At 61.9% G+C, this 26,062-nt stretch overlaps 4 protein-coding genes across 4 annotated transcripts; 3 read left to right on the top strand and 1 right to left on the bottom strand.

Annotated features, from left to right (window-relative positions):
- Positions 1-3,125: 3,125 nt before the first annotated feature.
- On the bottom strand, positions 3,126-4,028 carry TSSK6 (testis specific serine kinase 6). Its single transcript, XM_049788499.1, has one exon. The coding sequence runs from the start codon at positions 3,945-3,947 to the stop codon at positions 3,126-3,128; it is 822 nt and encodes a 273-aa protein (XP_049644456.1). The 5' UTR covers positions 3,948-4,028.
- An 814-nt stretch (positions 4,029-4,842) lies between these two features.
- Positions 4,843-10,232, top strand: NDUFA13 (NADH:ubiquinone oxidoreductase subunit A13). The gene is made up of 5 exons (XM_049788502.1): positions 4,843-4,974; positions 8,846-8,924; positions 9,424-9,495; positions 9,864-9,933; positions 10,039-10,232. The coding sequence occupies exons 1-5, from the start codon at positions 4,881-4,883 to the stop codon at positions 10,156-10,158; spliced, it is 435 nt and encodes a 144-aa protein (XP_049644459.1). The 5' UTR covers positions 4,843-4,880; the 3' UTR covers positions 10,159-10,232.
- Positions 10,233-10,528: 296 nt separating this feature from the next.
- On the top strand, positions 10,529-16,233 carry YJEFN3 (YjeF N-terminal domain containing 3). Its single transcript, XM_049788370.1, has 7 exons — positions 10,529-10,589; positions 10,660-10,720; positions 13,209-13,317; positions 14,671-14,781; positions 14,881-14,994; positions 15,084-15,234; positions 15,974-16,233. The coding sequence occupies exons 1-7, from the start codon at positions 10,529-10,531 to the stop codon at positions 16,180-16,182; spliced, it is 816 nt and encodes a 271-aa protein (XP_049644327.1). The 3' UTR covers positions 16,183-16,233.
- Positions 16,234-16,628: 395 nt separating this feature from the next.
- On the top strand, positions 16,629-25,669 carry CILP2 (cartilage intermediate layer protein 2). Its single transcript, XM_049788368.1, has 11 exons — positions 16,629-16,659; positions 16,727-16,876; positions 17,733-17,804; positions 18,146-18,430; positions 19,327-19,482; positions 20,609-20,896; positions 21,561-21,669; positions 21,824-21,981; positions 22,165-24,447; positions 25,297-25,380; positions 25,521-25,669. The coding sequence occupies exons 1-11, from the start codon at positions 16,629-16,631 to the stop codon at positions 25,667-25,669; spliced, it is 3,765 nt and encodes a 1,254-aa protein (XP_049644325.1).
- Positions 25,670-26,062: the final 393 nt, after the last annotated feature.

Genomic DNA, 26,062 nt, shown 5'->3' with positions numbered 1-26,062 from the left:
CTGGCTGTTTCTGATACAACTCATGGCAACCAGTAACCAAAATGCCAGCTGCTGGGGTAGGGGTGGAGGAGCACCTCCTTTTTTCTGCAGACGAGTCTGCAGCAGCTGTTGTGAATAGGTGGACAGACTCCATGGGGTACTGTGTCTCCTGCGACAAGTTAATGTGGTCTGAAGCCTGTCATCACAGGAAGACAAGCTGAAGCCGACAGCTGACCCAGTGGCCTGGGAGCAGCAGGGTTGTAAGTGAAAGGACCTGAGTTCCTGGGGCCCACAGACTTTCCCTGGACACCGACTTCTGCACGCTTCTCTCCGGGACCTGGACTCGGCTCACTTTTTTTTAAGGACAGAAGTTTTATAACGCTTAACAAAAGTGTAATGGACATTTACACTAGTGCAGGGTATCTGGGAGGGTTTTTTTTTGGTTTTTTTTTTTTTGTTTTGTTTTTGCGGGGGGTTCGGGGGGAGGGTTGTCACTTGTATTTATTGTGACTCTAAATCTTTGATAATAAATGTAAACAAATGTTTGCCACCAAACGAGAATAGAAGTTCAATAAACAGGCTGGACGCTGGCTTGCCACTGTCCTGAGGGAGCTGTAGTGCCAGGGTGGGCGCAGAGGGCCCAAGAGGAGTGAGGCCTGCTTCCTAGACTGCTACAGGGTTCAGGACATGCCGCTAGATGTGCCCCAGGCTTCTCTGTGACCTGTGGGATCAGTGAGAACCTACTTAGCCTTTGCTTACAGCCTGGTTCAGCATCTGTGCACCTGCCTGAATGGCAGATTCGTTACGGGTTGGTTCCTTGTGAGCCTGTGGCAAAAGACGGTGCTTGGAGTTTAAGGCACGTTATGGTTTGGAGCAAAGTGTGCTGTGTACTTTTTTGTTTCTTGTTTATAGCCTAGAGCAGTGATGGCTGACCATTTTGAGCCCGAGTGCCCAAACTGCCGCACAATTCCTGGTCCTCCCAATGGCCAGTCCAGCCCTGTTGCCAGGTGCAAAGCAGACAGCGGCACACTCGCCTCCCTCTTCACTACATATCTTAATTACCGACCCCTTCACGTGCCACCACTGGCACGAGTGCCATAGGTTTGCCATCGAGGGCCTAGGAAATAAAAAAGATGGGTGGCCACATTGTTCTGTGCCAGGGGACCATATAGTGTGCAGGCTGGGTTCCCACAAACAAAAAAAGTGCTCTGGGCCCGGAGAGAGAGCACAGCGGTGTTTGCCTTGCAAACAGCCGATCCAGGATCTAAGGTGGTTGGTTCGAATCCCGGTGTCCCATATGGTCCCCTGTGCCTGCCAGGAGCTATTTCTGAGCAGATAGCCAGGAGTAACCCCTGAGCGCCGCCGGGTGTGGCCCCAAAACCAAAACCAAAAAAGTGCTCTGATGGGCTGGAGGAAAGAATGGGTAAGGTGCCCGTCCTGCACGCTGCAGATACAGGCCCAGGTTCAAGCCCCAGCACCCCATCAGGAGTGATTTGTTTATAAGGACTACTGCTGGGTGTGACCAGAAAATTTTCTAGCCCTTTGAGCAACCTCTACAGTTGTTTCTCAGTACTGTTTGGGTCTCAGCTGCAGCCTGGTGGGGTTCTTAGACATGACAGCGTTGTAGTGTCATATGTATTGCTAACTTCCTTCTACACTGCCTGGTGCTATGTCTCCAAAGTGGCTTGTCCCCTCTGAACTGAGTCGTACCCAGGTACGTGGGCACTAGTTGCTTCCAGGTTCTTCTGGACAGGAGATACGTCCCCGCCAGCAGAGGGAAAGATTAGGGATGGGGGCAGGGAGTACCCGAGGGGCCTGTGGGTGTCCACAAGAGGCTCAGGTTGGGGTTCTGAACACAGCTGGGAGGGAGCCTTGAAGTGTAGGGTGTGTTTCCCAGTGACTTCCTTGCCTTTTTACCAGCTTCTGTCCCCATTTTTTCATGTGGGGAGCCAGCAACATTACAAGGCTGGGAGCAGTGTCTTTTTGGTGTTAACTCCGGGGCGGGGAGGGTTGTCTCTTTCTACAGACTAGAGTAAGATGCTTCCCCTCCTGGCTTGTTTCCTTGGAGAATGAGGGTGCAGAGGGAGAGCTGACATTTAACCCCCAAGACCGCTTGGGGCCAGAAAGGGCAGTGTACCTAGGGTAGGGCATGCCCAGGCTTCATTTGGAGCTGCTTCCTGAGGTGGACATCCCCTGCACCTCATAGGACCCATTAACCGCTCCACAGGCAGAATTATCCCGAAGTTCCCTACTGGGGCCTCCTTTGCAAACTCCACATGTCGCTCCCTCCCTCTCTGTCCCTGCCTTGCAGTGACCCTCAGCCTCTCTGCTATTCCTGGGGTTCATCTTCCCCCCTGAGTCTGGCACCACTGACCAATGCTATGGCGCTGGGCCATTCCCACTCGCCAACTTGCGGAGCGACCTGGCCTCTGCGAGGTCCTGAGCCATAGGGCCCCTTTGTCTTCCAGGAGCTCTTCACAGCGCCAACGGGATTCCTGCACCGTGTACCCGCATTGGGCACCCTGTTCCACTCTACCTGCAAAAGCACGGTTCATGCAGCCCACACACACACTGCCACTACCCTCTATTCTGAGGTTGTGCCCCACGCAGCAGCAGCCTCCATGACCCAGGCACAACTTCGCCACATCGGTCTCAGCGGTGACCCCCCACCCCCAGGGATAGGGGATCAGGAAAGCAGTACATTGAGCAGGGCGCGTGCTTTGCACGCAGCAGACCCGGGTTCGGTCTCCGACGCCCCAGGAGGAGTGATTTCCCCCTCAAGACCAACACAAACAAGAACGGGGGAGAGCTCCCTGCTGCTCTGTCAAAGGGGTCAGCAGCAGAAGTGGGTGAGCGAGGAAGAGCGAGTTTATTGCGGGGTCCCAGGCTGCGGCTGCGGCGGCGACCCCCCGCTCTTCCCCGCCTTGGGGACAGGACCTGCACGCACGCGCCCTCCAGCTCCAGGTCGTCTCGCAGAGGCAGAAGCTGGATCCGCGCGGGAAGCCCGTCGGGTCCCCTCCCTGGTGCAGAGGGATGGGACGAGGGGCGGGGAAGGGTTCGGGTCGGAGAGGAAGGGGAAAGCGTGCCCGGAGAGCCCCGGGGAGAGAGCGCGAGCACGGCGCGGGGCCCAAGCCCGGGCCCTGGCCCTAGCCCGAGTCCCCGGCCCGCAGCCAGCCGTGGCGCGCCACCTGTCCGGCCGAGGGCCGCGCCGACGGGCTGAACTGCAGCAGCTCCGCGATGAGGGCCTTGCAGCGCTCCGACAGCTCCAGGCCCTTGGGGTAGAGCACGCCGCGCTTCTGGCGCCGGGGCAGCCCCGCGATGTCCGAGTCGTCGAAGGGCATGCAGCCGGTCACCATGACGTAGAGCACCACCCCCAGGCTCCACACGTCGTACTTCTTGGGGTCGTAGGGGATGCCCAGCAGCACCTCGGGCGAGGCGTAGGCGGCCGAGCCGCAGTAGGTGGTGCTCAGGTCCGGGTAGCCGTGCGCCTGGCGGCCGAAGCCGAAGTCGGTGAGCTTGACGCGCCGCTCGTCGGGGCTCAGCAGCACGTTCTCGCACTTGAGGTCGCGGTGCACCAGGTGGTGGTCGTGCAGGTAGCGCACGGCGCCGGCGATCTGCGCGAACAGGTCACGCGCCTGGCCGCCGGGGATGCGACCGCTGCGCTGCACGGCCTGCAGCAGGTCGGTGGCCGCCGCCTCCATGACGATGTAGAGCTTGCCGTTGCACACCTCGATGAACTCGAAGACGTGCACGATGTGCGGGTGCCGCACGCCCCGCAGGATGGACAGCTCGCGCGGCAGGAACTTGTTGACGAAGTCGGGCGGCGCGCGCCGCCGGTCCACCACCTTGATGGCCACGGTGCCCTTGTACTTCTTGGACGTGGCCACCTTCACCTTGGAGTAGCTGCCCTCGCCAATCGTGCGGCCCAGCTTGTAGCCGAGCTCGCTCAGAAGCTTGTCGCCTGACATGGTGGCGCCGGGGCGCCGGGGCGCGCGGCGCGGGGAGCGGGAGGCGCGCGGCGGCTGTCGGGGGGCGCGGCCGGATTCCGGTCTCGGGCCTAACCCATGGCGCTGGGCACCAGCACCCCCGCACCCCCATGCGCCCTCTCCCCCGGGGCCCGCGACCGCTGCGCGGGCCCGCGATCGCCCGGGTAACAATTTCGGCCTTGTGAAGTGACCGCGGGCGTCACCCCGCCGCGGGCATGGGGGACCCCGCCCCGCCGCGGGCCGGCCTGGCTTTGTGACTCATCCTCCGCGCCTCGCCTCGCCTCGCCTCGCCTCGCCTCGCCGGCAGGTGGCCGCCGGGCCGACGACGGCGGTGGGTGCGTGGCGTGGGCATCCCAGCCGTCCCCCCAAAAATGCGCACCCCGAGTCCTGCCTGGTCACTGGCAACCCTCCCCGGCCTGCAGCTGCTGCTTTGCACAGCCTCCCCCTCTGGAGGCAGACCCGAGGGCGAAAGGCAGAGGCGAGGCGGCAGTGGCATGGGGGTCCCTTCCGGGGGCACCTCACGGGGAGCAAGCCAGACCGACACCCGACGCCCCTCTCCGGCACCCCGCATCCCAGGCTGCTGCTACCTGCGGGGACCCCGGAGAGGTCCAAGCACGCAGGGCAAAGGCGGCCGGGCATCCTGGGATGATCGACGGCCTGATCCGGTCCCCCAGTTCTCCTCGGACCCTTGACGCTCCCCGCTGGGCTGGAGCGTCACGTCCGCGGGTCCCGGACCACGACCGCCCGCGACCCGCCCCGACCGCCCGGTCACTTCCGCCACACTCGAGATGGCGGTGCGCGTGACGCACTTCCGTCCGCGACGTGCCCCCCAACCGATTGGTTACTTCCGCCACACTCGAGATGGCGCGCGCGTGACGCTTTTCCGCCCGCGACCGGAAGTGCCCGTCCGCGAAGATGGCGGCGTCCAAGGTGAAGCAGGACATGCCTCCTCCGGGCGGCTATGGCCCCATCGACTACCGGCGGAACCTCCCGCGCCGGGGACTGTCGGGTCAGTGTCGCCGGCGCCGAGGGGGCGGGGCGGGGCGGCTGGGAGGCGAGGCGCAGCCCCGCGCCCTCCGTCTGAGCGTGTCCGTCTTCGTCCTCGTCACCTCGCCGTCCCGCGGCCTCGCAGCCCGGGGGGAACTGAGGCCCGGGGAAAGAGGCAGCGGGCCCCGCTCCGGGACCGTTGAGTCGGCGGACTCGACCTGAAGGCCCTGGTGCTTCTTTGCAGCCGACCCAGATGCGCCTCGGTTAAAAGAAAGATAAAGAGGGGCCGGAGAGATAGCACAGCGGCATTTGCCTTGCAAGCAGCCAATCCAGGACCAAAGGTGGTTGGTTCGAATCCCGGTGTCCCATATGGTCCCCCGTGCCTGCCAGGAGCTATTTCTGAGCAGACAGCCAGGAGGAACCCCTGAGCAACACCGGGTGTGGCCCCCCCAAAAAAACAAACAAAAAAAAAGAAAGAAAGAAAAGGGCCAGAGAGATGGCATGGAGGTAAGGCATTTGCCTTGCATGCAGGACGACGGTGGTTCGAATCCCATATGGCCTCCCATAGGGTCCCCCCTTGAGAGCCTGCCAGGAGCGATTTCTGAGTTTAGAGCCAGGAGGAACCCCTGAGCGCTGTCGGGTGTGATCCCAAAACCAAAATAAATAAAATGAAGAGAAATTCACAGCCAGGGTCCAAGAGAAAGTCGTGCGTGCACCCGGGAAAGCCACGTTCAGGTGGAAGCTGTCACCCCACTTGATGCTGATATTTTAATCCCACTTTTTTTTCTTTCTTGATTTTTGGGCCACATCTGGCAGAACTCAGAAGTCACTCCTGGCAACTCAGGGGACCCTATGGGATGCCAAAGATCGAATCTGGGTCCGCTGTGTGCAAGGCAAATGCCTGACCTGCTGTGCTATCCTCTGGCCTTTAATCCCACATATGAGGCAAGGAAACTTCTCTCCTTCCCCATTCCCTCACATCACAGATAGAATTTTCAGCCCCTTTGGTTCAGATGGACTCTGGCTGCCATAGCAGCGTGTGTGTGTGTGTGTGTGTGTGTGTGTGTGTGTGTGTGTGTGTGTGTGTGTGTGTGTGTGTGTCAGATGGACTCTGGCTGCCATAGCAGCTTGGGTGTGTGTGTGTGTTATACCATATTTGCCTGTCTGTGTGTGTGTAGGTGTGTGTTTTGTTTTGTTATACCATATGGCTGCCATAGCAGCGTGTGTGTGTGTGTGTGTGTGTGTGTGTGTGTGTGTGTGTGTGTGTGAGTGTGTGATGGACTCTGGCTGCCATAGCAGCTTGGGTGTGTGTGTGTATGTGTTTTGTTATACCATATTTGCCTGTCTGTGTGTGTGTGTGTGTGTAGGTGTGTCTTTTGTTTCGTTATACCATATTTGCCCTGGTAATTACAGCATGATATGAGAGCCCCCTTTTGTTTTGCACTGCCCTCCCTTCCCTCTGAATTCTTGAGGGTGGGTGGGTTCCTTAGCCTTGGAAAATGGCCAGATCTGTGACACTGTGTGTCCCTGTCGTAGATAAATGGAAATACTGGGTTCTGGAGTCACAGTACAGTGAAAAAAGTGCTATTCTTGCAAACAGCTGACTGGTGTTTGATCCCTGGCATCCCTTAGGGTCCCCCAAGCACCACCAGGAGTGATCCCAACCTGTTCCTGGTTTATGACCCAGCTTCCTGTGTGCCCAAAGTCCTGTGTTCTGCCCTCCTTGAGCACTGTTTCCAGGGTGGATGAGGGTGGCATTATCCAGGGGTGCAGGTGGGATTCCTCATATCTGTCTGCCTGAGCCTGCAAGTCTTAGGGGGGTTGTGGAACAGTCATTCCGGGCCTTTCAGCTTCCCTGGGGATGCAGTGCTTACGCCCACCCCATCTGCCCTATCTGCCGTGAGGGCTGAGGACAGTGCATATGTGTGAGTGTGTGTTTGTGTACCTGTCCCCAGTTTCTGTGCAGAGGGAACAGTGCAGAATATCCCCCCTTTTTCTCCTGGTATCTTCTCATGTTTGTGAGCCACGGCTGTCCCCAGCAGGCCCACACCAGCTCTGTCGCCACTCAGAGCATAGTGAGCTGCTGAATCTCCCCAGACTTCTGCCCCTTTCCCAGATTCTTGGCCCCCTCATCTGCACTAGGGTTACTGGTTACCCACTTTCTGAGCTCTTTTCCCACTGCAGGGCCCAAAGGCCCATCTGATTCAGCACCTGCAACCATCACCGAGATCTGAATTCAGAGCTGCCACTCCCGAAGGAGATCCTGACCCTGGGGGCAGCACCCCCGCCCTGATGCCTGATGTGTTCTGTTAGACACACACACACACACACACACACACACACACACACACACACACACACACACACACACACACCCAACATTGTCTGTGGCCTGATGTGTTGTTAGACACACACACACACACACACCCAACATTGTCTGTGGCCTGATGTGTTGTTAGACACACACACACACACACACACACACACACACACACACACACACACACACACCAACATTGTCTGTGGCGCCCCCTTGTGTTCAGAGTTTTTTGTGTATTTGTGCTACAGATGGATCCTGGAGAGAGAGGGGACTCAGGGATCACTTCCGATGGGCTCTGGGCACCCTGTACAGTGCCTGGGATGGAACTTTTTGGTCCATGTGCGGGGCACCTTCCTCATTGCTTTTGGCCCTGATGAGTTCCTGCCACCTCGGTCCCCTTCTCCTGGGTCATTGCCAGCTCATGTGCACCACTCTCGGGGCTTTGAGCTGAGAGAGGCGACGAGCTACCTCAGTTTGCAGGCCCTGCTGGTGGTACAGGGGGCCTAGGCTCCCATGTTCCTCAGTTCGCTCGCACCATGTCCCCCCATTTGCTGAGGTAATGTCCTCGGGCACCCCGTGCTTTTTTGACCCTGCGTCTTCTGGTTTTTGTGTGCCAATATCCTTATTGATTTGGGGGTCCTCTCTTGGATGTGGTATATGCCAGTTCTTCCTCCCATCTGGAGGAGTCCTAGCTCATCAGGTTTGGCCACCCCCATGTCTATCCTCCCTTGCACTCTGGCGTCGGAGCTGAGAACAGGCTCCCAGGACAGATTGGGGAGGGGCAACTATTTCTCTGGTGTCCCCATCCAGTCCCCCATGTGCTGATCTGGCTCTTCTCCCCCCGAATTGTCCAGAGCCAATTGCCCGTAAAGGGGGTTCATTTCCCGCTGCTGCTTGTACACACAGCTGTGGGTGCCGTTGCCGGCCCCCGACTTTGTTCCCTCTTGGTATTGTTTGTGGCTATTCTGGGCCTTTGCTTAGTCTGTGAATTTTCAGTCCCCAAGGCAGGGGTAGGACGGGAGGGGGGCCCTCGGGACTCTGGGGGCAGATGGGGACTCCTGAGACTAAGGAGACAGGTGGACTCCTGAGACTCAGGAGACAGGTGGGTGTGGGGGGTCCAGCATCCAGGTCTCTCTAGGGCTTCCCCTCCAATTTACAGACTGCAGCTCTCCCCCCCTGCCAGTGCCCTCCACTGCCTCCTCTTATAGACAGGCTCTCTCATCTGCAGGGGTTTGGGGAGAGGCTGGGGAACTGGCTTCTTCCTACTTGCCCAGCACGGGGGCACCTCCTGGGGGACCCCACAGTGGACCCGTGTCAGTCAGGATTACTGAGTCTCTGCACAGTAAATATTCATCGCTGCTCAGGAGGTGGCATCCGGGTTTCCCACAGAGCAGTGACCCCTCCCCCCACTCCTTGCCATGCCCTCCCAATGGGCCTGACCCTGATGCCCAGGAAAGAACTTCCTAGAAGGTGGCAGGGCCTGGACCTGGCGGCCCCAGCCTGAGAATTCGGGGGGGCCTCCCTGGGCCCCCTGGTGGGTTTGGGGTACCAATAGCTGCCTCTCCCCACACAGGATACAGCATGTTCGCCATAGGTATTGGAACGCTGCTCTTCGGATACTGGACCATGGTCAAGTGGAACCGCGAGCGCAGGTGAGACAGATAGACACAGCGGGGAGGGCTCTGCACTTGTTGCATGAGGCTGGCCTGGGCTCATGTCCCAGCATCCCAGGTCCCCCAAGCACCTGGGAGTGACTCCTGGGAGCACCTGGGAGTGACTACCCACACTGGTGTGGGTAGAGCCCCAAACTAAAGTCATAAAAATGCTAGTGAGGGGGCCAAAGCGGTGGTGTGGAGCGGTAAGGCATCTGCCTTGCTGGTGCTAGCCTAGGACAGACCATGGTTTGATCCCCCGGCATCCCATATGGCCCCCAAGCCAGGAGCGATTTCTGAGCACATAGCCAGAAATAACACCTGAGCGTCACGGGGTGTGGCCCAAAAAACAAACAAAATGCTAGTGAGGCGGAATGGGGGTGGGGGACCATCATTGGGGAGCACCTGCCTGTGCTCAGCTGACTGGGCTCTGTCTCTGCATCCCCGGGGTCCCTAAGTTGGGAGTGACCCCCCTAACCAGGTATGGTTTGGCTTCCAGGCGCCTACAGATTGAGGACTTGGAGGCCCGCATTGCACTGATGCCGCTGCTTCAGGCCGAGAAGGACCGGAGGTGTGGACAGGGGCCACCCCTGGGGCCCTGAAGCCATGATTCACGGGGTGTAGCAGTACCCTAGGAGTCAGGCTGGGAAGATTTTGCAGCAGGGAGGGATTCTGCCTTGCACGCAGCAGGTATCCCATAGAGTCCCCCAAGCACGACCAAGAGTGAGTCCTGAGCACAGAGCCAGGAGGAACCGCAAGAGGACGGCTGGGTGTAGCTCAGAAGCCAAACGAAACAGAGAAAAGACTCGGAATCTCTGGGTGCAGGCTACTTAGAGGAGGGTGGGCAGACGCTGAAGGGAAGAGAAAAGGGAATGGGGGTCAGGGCGATTGACACCCTATTACCCTCTATTCCCCGCCCCCCCCCCCACTTCCCCGCAGGGTGCTACAGATGCTCCGCGAGAACCTGGAGGAGGAGGCCATCATCATGAAGGACGTGCCTGACTGGAAAGTGCGTCCTGGGGTGTGTGTGGAGGGTGGGCAGGTGGGGGCAGCAGCCTACCGGGGGCCCTGCACAACGACTCTGGCCCACCAACCACCCCCATTCTGCCCACAGGTGGGCGAGTCCGTGTTCAACACCACGCGCTGGGTGACCCCCGTGATGGGGGAGCTCTACGGGCTGCGGCCGAGGGACGAGGCCGGCCACGCCACCTACGGCTTCTACATGTACACGTAGGGTTGTGCGGCTGCCGCCCCTGTCCGCGACCCAGACAATAAACCTGGACGCCCCTTCCCGCCCACGCCCCATCCGGCGTAGCTGCTGTGTTTGCGTGTCTGTCTGCTGTGGGGCAGCCAGGGTGGGGACCCCAAAGCCCCTTGCGCTTTTATTCATTAATTTATTTTGGTTTGGGGCCACACCTGGGGGTGCTCAGGGATCACTCCTGGCTTTGTGGACCCTACGGGATGCCACATGCAAGACAAACGCCCCCAAGCTGCCCACCCCTGCAGACACCCCCAGGCCAGAGCCAAGAAACCACCCACCCCAGCTCCATGATTGCTGGCCAGACCTGCGCCTCAAAGGGTTAATCCCGCCTGTGTTTTGGCCAATGGGCGCGCTTAGCGCCTTCGCGGCGCCTCCTGATTGGCTGGCGCCCGTGTGGGCGGGGCGTAGGCCCAGCCAAGGCCTTAAGTGGCCGCGTCCCCGCACCGACCCGCATCCCTTGGTTGGTGGCTCCAGCCATGAGCGGCGCGGACCCCGCAGAGGCGCCCGAGGAGCAGGAGGAGCGGAGCTTCCTCAGGTCAGCCGGGGTTTCTGGTCCTGGTCCCCGCAGGGGGAGGCAGCAGCCGCCAGCCCGGCTGGGAGGGACGGAGACGGCGTGCAGGGACGCGCCGGACCGGGCAAGGGTGCAGGAGCCGGCCTGGAGGATCGGGGTCCCAGGCGCCCCTGGGTGTAGGGGCCAAGGCGATGGGGAGGCGAGGTGCAGGGCCCGATGTGGAGTCCCCGGTGCGGAGCGCTCCTGCACGCATCTTCCCGGAACACACCCTCCGCCAACGCTGCGCCTCCTGAGCGCAGTTGCCGGGGAAACGGCTCCTGAATCGCTCATCGTCGCCTCCAGCCCGGCGAACCCCTCCGGCGCCCCCCAAGTGCAGGAAGAGCCGCTCCTGGGCCCCGCGCGGCCCGTGCTGGGAGAGCACGAGGCTGAGTGGAACCCGGGGCTTTGAGCACATTGCCAGCCGGTTGGTGCATTGGGGTTTGGAGTCTCCCCATGTGCTCCTGGGGCCCCCAGGACCTGGGTCCTCCCTGCCAAACCCACTCGGATTCACCCACCGGCAGTCTCGGGGTCCCCTCGAGCCACGCGCAGGTTGGGGGCTCATCTCATCAGAGCATCCGCTGCCAAGGGGGCAGGAGGGACATGAGGGCACTGCTGGCGAGAAGGCAGGGATGATGGGAGTTCTGGCGGCTTTTGGGGTACCTGGGATTAGGTGCGAGAAGCCTCAGTCACTTCTGAGTTTCTGGGGCGTCACGGAAAGGCTGGGAACTGGGGGCCAGAAAGATAACAGTGGGGAGGGCATTTGCCTCGCACACAACAGACCCAGGTTTCATCCCCAGCATCCCATGGGGGTCGCCTGAGCGCCGCCAGGTGTGACCCAAAACCAAAAAGGCTGGGGGACTTATTTTAAGTTATCCGAGTGTTTTCCCCCTCCCTACCTGTGCAGTGCTGGGGCTCTGCGGGTGGGGGAGGACTCAGGGGACCCCAGCTCTCTGCAAGGAGTCAGGACATCCATGATGTCCATCCCTGGCACCCCTCAACACCCCACTCTTATGCAGGGCTCCCCTTTGCCCATACCCTCCTCAGTCCAGGAGGGGCTGAAGTCTGGGGGAGGAGGAGCAGCAGGTGATCCCCAAGCCCAGCACCCCCTGTAAGGGCAGACCCAGAGCTCACCTGTAGCAAGTCAGCCCCTGAAGAGGTTGACTGATGGAGGGATGGAGGATGAGGTCTTTCCCTTCCAGCTCGGAGCACGCGTCTGCCACCCTGTCTAGCCCACGGTTCTGAGGTGAAACGGCGGGTAAACAGCTTGCAGACAGTCAACCTTAATTTACATTAATGTAAAAAACCTTGGCATTGGGAATAGGGGAATCCTGAACAATTGAAGAAATAACAAACTGAGTTTTCTTTAAAAAGTCCCAAATTTTTCCTGCTGGATAATGGGAGGATATTTCTCCTGTGAAATCTGAGAGGGCCCTTTGTAGAGATTCATTAATTGGCAATATTGACTAAATATTTACATACACAACACTCACCTCATACTGTTTCCCGGGGACATGGGCTTGGGGGAAGCCCCTGCAGCCAGAGAAGCCCAAGGATGGCACAGCCTCACCCCATGACCCTACTACCTGGACTTTCCTGTTGACCTCGTGCCAGGCCACCTCCAGGGAGCCCTCCTGACCATGCCATGGCTTTGGGCACACAAGAGAGAAAGTGCGAGGACTTCTGGCCCCCTGGCTCTACTCTTCAACTCTGCTTCTGCGCCCAAATAACCAACTCCAGCGTCACCACCGTGCCCCCCCCCCATCTTCCTGCACCTCCAGGGCCTGAGCCTCTCCTCACCATTACTCACTATTACTATGTGGGTGGGGCTGGACATTCCCAGTGGGAAGAGGACGCCAGGTGCCCCAGCCCACCGGTGTGGCACAAAAAAGGAAAAATGAAATATGAGCTGGAGTGATAGTAAAGCGGCGTGGCGTTTGTCTTGCACACGCTGACCCAGGGTGGACCTGGGTTTGGTCCCTGGCGTTCCATATGGTCCCCTAAGTCAGGAATGGTTTCTGAGCGCTTAGCTAAAAGTAACCCCTGAGCATCCCCGGGTGTGGTCCACCCTCCAAAAAAATTTTGGGTAGGGCTGACCCCAGTTCCTTCCCCAGCTTCCCATATGGTCCCTGGACCCCACCTGGAGTGATTCCTAAGCAGTCAGGAATAAGCACTGAGCACAGCTAGGTGTGGCCCGGAAACAAAACCCCAAAATGTACATTTCTGCCTTGGCTCTCTGGCCTCCTCCCGCCTTGTCCCCTGGTTCCCGTCAGCCACAATTAAGCACTTTAGGGCGAGAAAATTTCAGGCGTCGCCATGCACCTTGCAGCCACCAGGAGGCGCCGCCGCCCCAGGTTTCAACTCTCCAACCTCGGGCTGTGTCAGGTGGGGTGACTGAAGGCGGGTGTGCTCCAAGATAGTGCTCCCTGCGCCTCTCTGCTGTCTCGGTGTCTTTGAGCCTCTCTGCACCCCCCAGCATCGCGGAGGCAGCTGCTTTGGAGCGCGAGCTGCTGGAGGATTATTGCTTCGGACGGCAGCAGCTGGCGGAGCTGTGCGGACATGCCAGCGCCGTGGCCGTGACCAAGGTATAGGGGTGTGGGGAGGTTCGGGGAGCGGAGCCTTGGGCTCCTGGGGTCCTCAGGTCTGGGGCCAGAGCTATAGCACAGCAGGGAGGGTGTTTCCGTGCATGCAGATGACTCAGGTTTGATCCCTGGCATCTATAGGATCCCCCGAGCCTGCCAGGCGTGATCCCTATCCCTGAGCACCGTCATGTGTGGCCCCCCCAATATCCCCACAGGTAGTCCGAGGCCCTTGATGGGCTCGGCAGGGTTGGTATGGGTTCGAGACTCCATGACTCCATAGGTGGGGAAACCCAGAGGCTAATTAGTGTAGGGGCACTGACAGGATCAGGGGTTAGGGGCCTAGTTCTGCTCCTGGTGAGCCCCCAGACTTTAGGTGTGTGCAAGAGGCCAGACCCATGAGCCAGGCCTCACCATGGCATCCAACATTGAAGGACGAGTCTCTGCTCCAGGTCATAACAAACTCCTGGGATCCCACCTGTCCTATGCTGGTTGCTCCCCCCTCCCTTCCATCCTTCTTCCCCTATTTTGCTCCCCTCCCTCCTCCTTCCTTTCTCCCCTTCTTCCCTATGCCCATTTTTCTTCTCCCACTCCCTGCTGGAAAACACTGTGGCCTTTCCTTTTGTGGCCCCGTTTCTCACTTCACCCCAAGAGGACAGATGGAAGGATCAGCGCTATAGCAGCAAAGCTCCCTATCCGCCCATCACCCCTCCATGCCTTGTGGCCCCCAAAGCCTTTCATCCAAGCCCCACCCAACTTCATGGGGCCACAGCTCAGGGCCCTGGAGGCTGGGGCAAGGGGATGTCCACCGTGGGATGAAGGTGATGAGATGAGGGTGCAGGGTGCCTCCCACACTGGCAAAGGGGACTAGGGTTGGCCCTTGAGTAAGGCAGCTGGACCCACCTTCACCCTCCATGAGGAAGGGGAGACATGAGTTCGGGGTGTGACTCAGTGGTACCTTTTTTGCACTCAGCAGTCGTGGTTTGATCCTGAGTGAGCACTGCTCGGTGGGTCCCACACTCCCAACATGGGGTGATGCCTGGTCCCCAGAGTGAGTGAGAGATGGAGCTTGCAGTGAGGTGAAGAGGAAAGACAGGGAAAGAGCATCCCAGGTTGGAAAAGAATGGGGGTGGGCAGCCCTCACATCACCCCAGGGGGACACTAGGAAGGGTCTAAGACAACACATGGGGCAGGAAAAAGGAGGACTCGAGTCTGTCTGTGGCCTGAGAATGAACAAGCAGGAACCTGGCAGAGTCTGAGGCAAGGATTCAGTGCCCTCTATCCACCTAACACTCAGCCCAGCGCTCCGGTGTGGCCGCTGTGGCTCCCAACCCCCCTGCTGCTGTGCGTGTCCCCCAGGTCTTCCCCCTGCCCATGCTCTCCCGGAAGCAGAGGACAGTGCTGGTGGTCTGTGGCCCGGAGCACAACGGGGCGGTGGGGCTGGTCTGCGCCCGGCACCTGCGCATGTTTGTGAGTTTCGAGGGTTCCCCATGGTGCCCTACTGGGGGGCGGGCAGGGAGGGCCAGGGGGGCCTGGCAGGGCCTAGCCCAGCTCCCTGATCCCCCACAGGAGTATGAGCCCACCATCTTCTACCCCACTCGCTCCCTGGAGTCACTGCACCAGGCCCTCACCACGCAGTGCGAGAAGATGGACATCCCCTTCCTGTCCTACCTGCCCAACGAGGTCCGGGCCAAGCTGGGAGGTGAGGTGGGGTCTGAGGCAGGCCTGGTCCCCCTCACTCCACCCTCCCCATCTCCACCTTGGCCCCCCAGGTGCAGCTCATCAATGACGCCTACAGGCTGGTGGTGGACGCGATTCTGGGCCCTGGTGTGGAGCCCCGCGAGGTCGGGGGCCCCTGCACGCGGGCGCTGGCCACGCTCAAACTCCTGTCTATCCCCCTCGTCAGCCTGGACATACCCTCAGGCAGGTCTGGGGTGGCTACCTGGGCCAGAACCCCCTCCCCATTCAGCTCCCGGTGGCCCCTCTCTGCACCCACAGCCCCGTGCCTCAGTTTTCCCAACCTGCAGAAGGCGCCTTCCTTCGTGGATGAATGAGCGAATCTGGGGGTCGTGGGTAGGGGTGCTGGGTTACCTCCCCTGGCCTGCCCACTGTCCCCTCTGCCCGCCCCCCTCCCCCGGCAGACGTGAGCTCACCAAGCAGAGGCCTCGCCCGTTCTGGCTGCCGCCCCAGGCCTGCTGGAGCCATTAGAGCCGAGAGGACAAACAGGGCCGGGAGTGGCCGGGGACATCTGAGGGCTCCCAGCACCCTGGGAGAACAGCAGGGCACCCCGGGGGGGGGTGCTAAGGGAGGAGGTAGACTGTCTGGTCTGAGAGGGGAGGCTGCACAGATTCAAGTCTGGGGAGAGGTGGGGTGAGGGGCCACTAGTTGGAGTATCTGTGTGAGGGGGTTGTTAATGAGGGGGTGAGGTTTTGCCTGTCCAGTTAAAGGGCAGGATCTAGTCTGACAGGGGAGGCAAGAACTCGGGTCAGAGGGAAGAGTGTCTAGTCTGAGGGAGGAGGGTGGATGGGTTGGATGAGGAAGGCCCAAGGTGCAGGTCTGATGGGGGAGGAGGCCAGGCTAGAAGTGAGGGCAGGAGGGGGAGGGCGGAAGCCGGTCCGAGGGTGACCCCACCGCTCGCCCCTTCCTCCCCCAACACCCCCAGGCTGGGACGCCGAGACGGGCTGCGGCGACTCCGAGGACGGGCTGCGGCCCGACGTGCTGGTGTCGCTGGCGGCGCCCAAGCTCTGCGCCGGCCGCTTCTCCGGGCGCCACCACTTCGTGGCCGGCCGCTTCGTGCCCGACGACGTGCGCCGCAAGTTCGCGCTGCGCCTGCCCGGCTACTCGGGCACCGACTGCGTGGCCGCGCTGTGACACGCGGGGACGATAATCGCGCGGGGACAAATAAACGCCACTTGCACCCGAGCCTGCCCGGCTGTGGCTGTGTGCGCGCCGCGCGTCCTGGGGGCCCGGGAGGGCTGGGCGGTGAATGCAGGGGGCGAGGGACCTTGCACTGCCGGGGGTGGGGGAACAGGGGGAGCACCGTCTGCAGGGAGGATCCCGGGTGGGGAGGAAGGGCGGGAGGGAGACGGGGCAGCCCCGGAGCCGGGCAAAGGGGTGCGCACGGGCGCACAGCGCGGTGGGACTTTCCACGAATTTGCTTCTGTGCAAATTCGCGGCAGAGCGCAAGGGCAGGGGGTGCCCCTGGGTGGGCCTCTCCCGCCCTCCTGGGTCCTGAAGCTCGGAGGTCGAGGGGGGCGCTTGGGGAGGACGGGGAGCGCACTGAGCGCGCGCGCCTGGCGCAGCCTTACGCATTCTGGATGCAGCGGCGGGTCTCCAAGGTCTCCTCGGGTCGGGGGTGTGGTTTATGGGGCGTGACCGGGGCGGGGTCTGCGTCTGGCCCCGCCTCCGCCCTCAGACCCCCCGCGGCCGCCGGCCCCGCCGGAGTCCGACCCCAGCGCGCCGCCGAGCCGGGAGCCTGTCCGCCGCGCGCTCGGACCGGCCATGGCGATCCCGCCGCAGCTGCTCAGCCTGTGCGTCGCCCTGGCGCACCTGGCGAGGGCCCGAGGTGAGGCGCCCCAGATTTCTCACCCCCCCAAGCCCAGCCCTTAGGATCTATCCGCTTCTGCACGAACCTGGGGCTTGACCCCTTTGCCAGCCCCTCGAGGTGGAGGGGCGGCTTGAGGCGGAGCATCCTCAGCTGGGGATGCCTGGAACGTGGTGGGAAACCCACAGCACCTCGGGGATCTTGGGGGCCGTCAGGAGGCGGGATGAAGGGGCCAGGGACGTCCTCTCGTCCTCACTCACCCCGGGAAGGGCATTCCCATCTCTGGAGCGCTCTGGGCATCCCTCACTCCTGGACCCCAAGTGCAGGTGTCCACTGAGGAAGAGATTCATTTTCCTCGTGTCGATGGGTGAGGTGGGGCCAGGTCCCTCTGCTAAACTCACCGACTGGTGGGGAGGGAGAGATAGCGCCCAGGACTTCCCCATGGAGCGCAGGCCAGAGGGAGGGGTATTTGGGTACAGAGGCTTCTTGCTGGAGGGACCAAGGGGCCCGTTCCTGGGGTGTGTTGGGGGATCAGCCAGAACTGAGTCCAGGTCTCCGAGCCTGTTTTCTCCTGAATGACGTGTGAAATGCATCTCTCTCTCTCTCTCTCTCTCTCTCTCTCTCTCTCTCTCTCTCTCTCTCTCTCTCTCTCTCTCTCTCTCTCTCTCTGTCTCTCTCTGTCTCTCTCTGTCTGTCTGTCTCTGTCTGTCTCTGTCTCTCTGTCTCTCTGTCTCTGTCTCTCTCTCTCTCTCTCTCTCTCTCTCACACACACACACACACACACACACACACACACACACACACACACACACACACACACACACACACACACACACACACCCCGCTGCAGGCAGCACCTCCTCCGTGGATCCCACAGCCCCTGCATGGGACCTTAACGGTCCATCGCTGGGCCCTGGCCGGCCCTCAGCCACCCTGGAGGACGGAGAAGGTGGGTCTGTGTGCGCCTTGGCTGCGGGGGGGGGGGGGGGAGGTGGACCCCCTGGATAGGCCCTTGGCAGTGGTGCCCCAAACTCCAAGTAGTACGACGGAGCTGTCCAGGCTGTTGCAAAACAGGCCCTGGGACCTCTGTCCCCCTGTGCAGGTCTAGAGGACCCCTAGGCTGCCTCACTCTCAACTCCAGGGTTCTAAATTTTGGGGGAGGGGGATGATGAAACAGTGGGGAGACCCCAGTTTGCACCCAGGCCTGGCAGAACAGGCCCCTCTGCAGCTGCTGAGGGGTCGTGGGTGGGTGACTGGGCGAGCGCCGGAGGTGCAGCTCCAACCCTGCAGGGGTGTCCGCAGAGGCCGGGGAGTGGACGTCCTGGTTCAACGTGGACCACCCGGGCGGCGACGGCGACTTCGAGAGCCTGGCGGCCATCCGCTTCTACTACGGGCCGGCGCGCGTGTGCCCGCGGCCGCTGGCACTGGAGGCGCGCACCACCAACTGGGCCCTGCCGGCCGCCGTGGGCGAGCGCGTGCACCTCCACCCCACGCGCGGCTTCTGGTGCCTGAACCGCGAGCAGCCGCGCGGCCGCCGCTGCTCCAACTACCACGTGCGCTTCCGCTGCCCGCGCGGTAAGGTCGGGGTGGGCGGGACGAGGGGGAAAGCTGCGGCCCTCAGTGGGCAGAGCCTGGCGGGTGGGCGTGGCCAGACGAGGGCCCAGCGAATGGGATTCTCGTGGGCGGGCCTAGGAGGAAAGCTGTGGCCCTCAGTGGGCAGTTTGACAGGTGGGCGGGGCCAAGCAAGGGCCCAGCGAATGGGATTCTCGCAGGCGGGGTCTCTGAGATGGGCGGGACTAGAGAGAAGGTTGCTGCGTCAGTGGACAGAGTCTGCAGGGTGGGCGTGGCCAAACAAGGCCCCGGCGAATGGGACCTTTGCGAGCGGGGCCACACTTGCTATGTGGGCGGAGCCTGAGATGGTGGGCGGAGTCAGAGAGTCGCTCTGAACCAGGTAGGGATAATTGATGCTGGGGGACTAACTGATGCCCAAAAGCACCGGGGCTGGGCGATCTGGCTTGGTGTCTCTGGGGCAAGGAACTGGTTGAAGATGCAGGGGAGGAGCGGGCGGGGCTTGCTGCATGGATCCTGAGAACGTGTTGCGAAATATGGGCAATTGCAGGGAGGGGACATGGGGGAAATGGGGGGTTAAGATGAGAAGGGTCCCCCAAAAAGGCAGCCCAGGAGGTTGGGGCTGCGTTTTGAGACCCGGGAAACTCGCTGCCGCCTTCCTTTGCGCCTCTGTAGCAGCCAACTAGGTGCGGAAGGCGGGGACAATGGCAGGGCCAACTTTAGGTGCATCAGGTCCGTCTCGGGGGGAGCAGAGATTGCACCCCGAGGAACCCATGGGGGCTGGGGACCCTGCCTGGACTCATGGGGAGGGTCTCTTGCTTTTATTTACTGTAAGACTTTCAGGAGGCGAAGAGCCAAAGTGGTCTCCGCCTGAGCACCCCCCTTTCCTGTGCTCCTCACAGAGGCCACTTGGAGCACATGGGGTCCGTGGGGTCCCTGTTCTGGGAGCTGCGGCCCAGGCCGTCGATTGCGCAGCAGAAACTGCACAAGCCCCGCTGTGGATGCGTGTCCAGGGCGTTCCCTCGAGGCGCAGAAGTGTGTGCGACCTGCGTGCTCAGGTAGGAGGTTCCAGGCAGGGGGACGCGGAACGATGGGGAGACACCAGTCGGGGCGGGGCCTGAACCCCGGGGGCCTGGTCTGTGGATGGGGCGGAACCTGGAGGACCCGACCTTGGACTTCAGGTCCCGGGAGCTTTATGAGTTATTTCCCTCTGGACATGCCAGCGCCTCGTGGGTAGACCTGAGGGCGCGTGTGTGTGGATGTTCTGGGGCTGGTACAAACAGAAGCTGAGTCACTGGGGTGCATGGCGCTGGCCGCCCCCACCGGCCCCCCTGCCGGCTCGGACACGCGCTAACACCCTGGCGAAGGCGGTGCCCAGGCCCTCCCAGGGCCAGACACCAGGCCAGCCAGGAGGCGGCTGGAAATTCCAATCCGGCCTGGGCTCCACAAACACGGTCTGGAGACAGAGCCCGGGGCAGAGTTGGGGGGGTGCCCACGGTGTCCAATGCAATGGGGGGTGGGGTCCCCACCCTGCCCGACCTGGCGCTATCCTCCCAGCATGTCTGCCCTCAAGTTTCCAGTGGAATTTTCCACTTTATGGAGAAACTGTGGGTTCTGTGATGTTTCTCAGCCCTGATGAGACATTTGCTCCTGTGCTGGATGGAACCTTGTCCTGTGAATATTGTCACCTTTTCTGTCCCATTCCAGGATAGCCTAACCCTGTGATCCAGGGTTTGATCCAGGTCAACCCCGACATCCCCAGTAAACATGCTAGGCCTCTGAGAGAGTTGGTAGGGTCACCAGAGGTCACTTGTAGTGAGTGAGAAAAAAAAATCAGAAAACTCACCCGCTCAATAGGAAGCAGAGACAGTATGAGATAATGCTGTGACTTGCCACTTCTGTCCCCTGAGCACAAAGACAAGACTGATCCCTGATCACTATTGGATATGGCCCAGTCTCTCACAATAAAAACCTCCCCCTTGGGCTGGAGTGATAGCACAGTGGGATGTTGTTTGCCTTGCATGCAGCTGACCCTTGTTCGATCCCCAGCATCCCATAGGGTCCCCTGAGCACTGCCAGGAGCCATTATGAGCGCTGAGCCAGGAGTAACTCCTGAGTTACTCCTGACTTCCGGGTGTGGTCCTAAAAACAAACCAAAAAAACCTCCCTTGGAGGGAACCAAAGGATACCCCACTTCCTATGCCCCCACAGATGTGTGCCCCGACCACATTCTCCTGGGCCTGGTTGTGACCCCATCAGGGCAGCCACTCACGGGTGCCCGCGTCTCTCTGCGAGAGCGGCCTGGCATTGTGGCCACCAGTGATGCGCACGGAACCTTCCAGATGCCCGGGGTCTGCGCCAGTAGCCAGGTTAACGTCAGCGCCCGCGCCAATGGCTTCTCCGAGGGCCTGGCTCAGGCCCAGGCCAACAGTTCCACGTCCGCGGCGGTGACGCTGGTTCTGGAGCGGCTGGGTAAGGCCCTCGCCCTGGGAAGCGCACGGTTAAATGTATGAAAATAAACAGAAGGCCTGAAGCGAGAGCACAGCAGGGAGGGTGTTTGCCTTGCACACACAGATACAGGCTCGATCCCCGGTCCCCTACAAGGTCTCCTAAGCACCACCAGGAGTGATCCCTGAGCACAGAGCAGGGAGACAGCCCTGAGCATCGCCGGGTATGGCCCGGAAGAAACTAAAGAGAAGCCAGGCCTGAGCCCTGGGACCTGTGGTTGAACGTGTCTTTCCCGCCGTCACCCCCAGAACCACACAGTTGCCCAAAAACTCCCTGGCATGACTCCTGAACGCAGCATAGGGCGTACCCTGAGCTACCTCAATGTGGCCCCCAAACCCCTAGTAAAGAACAAAACAGGCGGATGCTGGAGCCAGAGCACAGTGGGGAGGGCGTTTGCCTTGCACGAGGCCAACTGGGTTCGACCCCCAGCATCCCATATGGTCCCTTGAGCATGGCAGGAATGATGTTTGAGCACAGAGCCAGGAGGAATCCTTGGCACCGCCACAAACCCCACAAAATAAAACAGGCTAGCAAAGGGTGGGGCACCTCATAGCAGAAGTGGGGGGAGGCTCTGCTGAATTCTCAGAAGAGGCACAGGAGGGGGGATTTTTGTCACTTTCGCCCATAGAGAGGCCCCACCTTGTGAGGCACCCCGAGTCCCGCGTCCGGGAGGTTGGGCAGAACGTGACCTTCTGTTGCAAAGCTGCGGGCACCCCCACGCCCAAGAAATACGCCTGGTGAGTGCTGGCGGGGCTCCAGCTTGGGCTCCAAGGGGTTACCCGTGCCTTCCGGTGTCCGGGTGCGGGACTGTGTCAAACATGGGGGGTGGATGCGGTCCCTCCCCACCCACCTGCGCGCCCAGGCCCCACTGTGCCTCCGCCCACTGCCCAGGTTCCACAACGGGACGTTACTGGACCGGCGGGTGCACAGATCCGGGGCGCACCTGGAGCTGAGGGCGCTGCGCCCCGAGCAGGCGGGAACCTACCACTGCAAGGCCTGGAACGACGCGGGTGCCGTGCGCTCAGCCACTGCCAGGCTCTCCGTGCTGGGTGAGCACCCTGGGGAGCCCAAACCAGACTCCCCCAGGGGGCCAGACCCCTCCCCAGTTCCCAGGGGGCCAGACCTTTCCCCAGTTCCCTTTGCCACGCACCACCCATGAGAATGCCTGGAACCCCGCTCCATCCAGGACGCACTGATTTTCGGTTCTCCCGCTCGCCCCACCCCACCCCCAGCTCCCGGAGAACCAGCCTGCGACCCCCGGCCCCGGGAGCACCTGATCCAACTCCCCGAGGGTTGTGGCCAGCCCGACGGCAACGGCAGCGGCCCCGCCTACCTGGACGTGGGTTTCTGCCCCGACACCCCGTGTCTGGGGCCTTCGAGCGCTGCCCGCTGCGGGGACTCGGGGTCCCGCTGCTGCTCTGTGCGGCGCCTGGAGAGCCGGAGCGTCCCGTGCGCCGGCTTCGAGCTGCCGGTGAAGGTGGTGGCCGAGTGCGCCTGCCGCAAGTGCGCGGCCCCTCGCGGTCTGGTGCGCGGCCGCCTCGTAGCCGCCGACTCCGGGGAGCCCCTGCGCTTCGCCCGCATCCTGCTGGGCCGGGAGCCGCTGGGCTTCACCTCATACCAGGGCGATTTCACCCTGGAGGTGCCGCCGTCCACGCAGCGGCTGGTGGTGACGTTCGTGGACCCGAGTGGCGAGTTCGTAGACACGGTCAGGGTGCTACCGTTCGACCCCCAGGGGGCCGGGGTGTACCACGAGGTGAAGGCCATGAGGCAGCGCGCCCCGGTAGTGCTGGACTCGGGCCTGAGCAATAATAGCATCGCGCTCGGGGACCTGGCCGACGCGCCCCCGTTGGGCGAGCTCCTCTTCCCACCGGGCACTTTCCGGACCCTCGACGGCCGCGCCTACGAGGGCGCTGTGGAGGCCCGGGTGACCTTCGTGGACCCCCGAGACCTGTCCACGGCGGCCGCGGCTCCCAGCGACCTGCGCTTCGTGGACCCAGACGGGGAGCTGGCGCCGCTGCGCACCTATGGAATGTTTTGGGTAGATCTGCGCGCCCCGGGGCGCACGGAGCAGCTCCAGGCCGGGCCGGTGGGCGTGCGGGTGGCCGCTGAGCACATTCACATGGCGGGCCACGCCGAAGCGCTGCAGCTGTGGTCCCTAAACCCCGACACGGGGCTGTGGGAGGAGGAGGGCGGCTTTGAGCGGCGGGGCACCGGGGCACGGGCGCGCCGCGAGGAGCGCGTGTTCCTCCTGGGCAGCGTGGAGGTGCGGGAGCGCCGGCTCTTCAACCTCGACGTGCCCGAGCACCGGCGCTGCTTCGTAAAGGTGCGCGCCTACGGCAACGACAAGTTCGACGCCAACGAGCAGGTAGCGGGCGTGGTGGTGACGCTGGTGAACCTGGAGCCGGCGCCGGGCTACGAGGCCAACCCGCGCGCCTGGGGCCGCTTTGACAGCGCCGTCACGGGGCCCAACGGCGCCTGCCTGCCGGCCTTCTGCGACGCCGAGTGGCCCGACGCCTACACCGCGCTGCTCACCGCCACCCTGGGGGGCGAGGAGCTGGAGCCGCCCCCCGCGCGCCCCGCGAGGGCCGTGGGCGTGGCACATCCCTACCTGGAGCGCCTGGCCTACCAGCGCACCGACCACGACGACCCGGCCCAGAAGCGCAACGGGTTCCGCATCCACCTCGCCAAGCCCAGGCCCGGCCAGCCCGGCGAGGCGCAAGGCCCCGTGTACCCCTGGAGACGCCTGCGGGACTGCCAGGACGCGCCGGTCACCCACAGCCATTTCCGATTCGCTCGCGTCGAGGCCGACCGCTTCGAGTACAACGTGGTGCCGTTCCTCGAGGGCGCGCCCGCCTCCTGGACCGGCGACCTGCTGTCCTGGTGGCCCAACCCGCAGGAGTTCCGCGCCTGCTTCCTCAAGGTGCGGCTCCACGGCCCGCAGGAGTACATGGTGCGTTCGCACAACGCGGGGGGCAGCCACCCTGGCACCCTCGGCCAGCTCTACGGCCTCAGGGACAGCCGCAGCGTGCGCGACCCGCAGCGCTCCGGCACCTCGGCAGCCTGCGTGGAATTCAAGTGCGGAGGCATGTTGTTCGACCAGCGACAGGCAGACCGCACCCTGGTCACCGTCACCCCGCAAGGGAGCTGCCGCCGCGTGGCCGTCAACACGCTCCTGCGGGACTACCTGGCGCGCCACGCGCCCCCCACCGCGCTCCCCGACGACCGCGCGGCCTTCTCCATGCTCGCCCCCCTCGACCCGCTGGGCCACAACTACGGCGTGTACACGGTCACCGACCAGAGCCCGCGGCTGGCCAAGGAGATCGCCATCGGCCGCTGCTTCGACGGCTCCTCCGACGGCTTCTCCAGGGAGATGAAGGCCGACGCGGGCACGGCCGTGACGTTCCAGTGTCAGGAGCCGCCCGCCGGCCGGCCCAGCCTGTTTCAGCGCCTTCTTGAAGCTCCAGCCTCCGCGCTCCAGGACATTCGACGGGAGATGGGCCAGGCCAGGGCCCCCCGTGCGCGCCAGGGCAGGGCCCGGCAGTGAGTCAGGGTGGGTGGGTAGGGGCACGGAGGGGTTCTATCTTGCTTGATCCAAACCTCTGGCTCACCCCAGCCTCGCCCCCTCTCTGGAAGCAAACAAGTCCCCCCCCATACCGAGTCAAGACTGGAACAAGGACTGGAGCTGGAAGATAGCACAAAGGGGAGGGCCCTGGCTTTGCATGCAGCTGACCCAGGTTCACCCCCAGATTCCCACAGGGTCCCCTGAGCACCACCAGGAGGGTCCTTGAGCACAGAGTAGGAGGAAAGGACCCTGAGCATTTCCGGGTATGGCCCCCAAATTTTGGACGAGAGCGTGAGTGGTGACCCTGTATGACAATCACTCACCACCATACCCCTAGGGGTGGGAATTTTGCTCCCAGCCAAGGGCACCCCAACTTCAGTGCCCCTTGCATGTCACCCGCAGGGGGAGCCATGCTGAGTCAATTATTTATTGATGCAAAGCCCAGAGACTGATTGCAGGAATGGAAGGGTCTGAGGCCCCCAAAGGCATTTGGGGGGCTTCTGGCTGGTGCTCGGGGGTTTATCCTCCTTCTACATGGTGCTGAAAACCCTCCTGAGGAGACTGAGGCAGGGACCCCATTAAAGATGCTTCTTCATTTCCGACTCATGGTCGTCAGTATTGGGGGCCCAGGATGGAGGCGGGGGGGGGGTGGTGGTGGTGCTGTGGCACAGTCTGTGGGTGATGGAACCCTCCCAAAACACACAGGGTGCAGGTGTGGGTTCTGGGGAGCCTCAGGAAGGGGATCCCCCTATAGTACTGGGCAGAGCTGACTCCCAGCTTCTGATGAGGGGTCAGACTCCAGGGCCACGCACTTTTCATGGAGAAAATGGGGGCACCCTGGATCCGAAGAATCCTGAACCCACGTCCCGGGACCAGGACAAGCCAGGTGAGTGTCAAGATCCCCCCTGTCCACGACAGCCTTTCACAGACCTCACATCATTAACAGAGGAATCGGGGCTCTAAAAGTCAGTCCCTTTGTTCAAGCCAGTGAACCCCAAGTCCTTCCTCCGGCCATGCTGTCTGCAGGCTTCGTTCCGGTCAGCCCAGCCCCCAATAATGACGTGTCAGTGAGGGAAGGGGGTGCTGGGACCCTCACAGAGCCGCCCTGGGGTCAGCTCGGGGCACCAGAATCGCTGGCCTCTCCAGTGGCCTTTCACGCGTCCATGATTTTATGAGCTGCTTCTTGAAATTCCTCTCACCAAGAGGCGGGAGAAAAGTCTTGGAAGCGGGAGCAGAACCCAAGAGAGTCTTAACGGCCGGATCCAGGAGGATGTTGTGGGCGACACACCCTGCCCTGAGCTCTAAGCACAGAGCCTGAAGCAAACCAACCCTGCCTGCACCCCTGCTGTCCCCCTGAAGGTCATTTCCTGTCGCTCTGTAGTCACCCGGAGCTCCAAACCACGTGCCTGGGGGTCCCACAGTGCTTCAGGGTCATATGGCCTGAGAAGGGGCCGGAGTGGGTTTTGAAGAGTGTGTAGGAGTTTTCCAACAAGACAGAGTAGGAGGGACATTCCAGGAGCTGCAGAGTTGTGCAGGCTGCAGGATGGGATGCAGTAGGGGGTGGGGAA

Source organism: Suncus etruscus, chromosome 15, assembly GCF_024139225.1.
Source record: "Suncus etruscus isolate mSunEtr1 chromosome 15, mSunEtr1.pri.cur, whole genome shotgun sequence".
Taxonomy (NCBI): domain Eukaryota; kingdom Metazoa; phylum Chordata; class Mammalia; order Eulipotyphla; family Soricidae; genus Suncus; species Suncus etruscus.
This window is presented reverse-complemented; position numbering and strand designations above follow the sequence as displayed.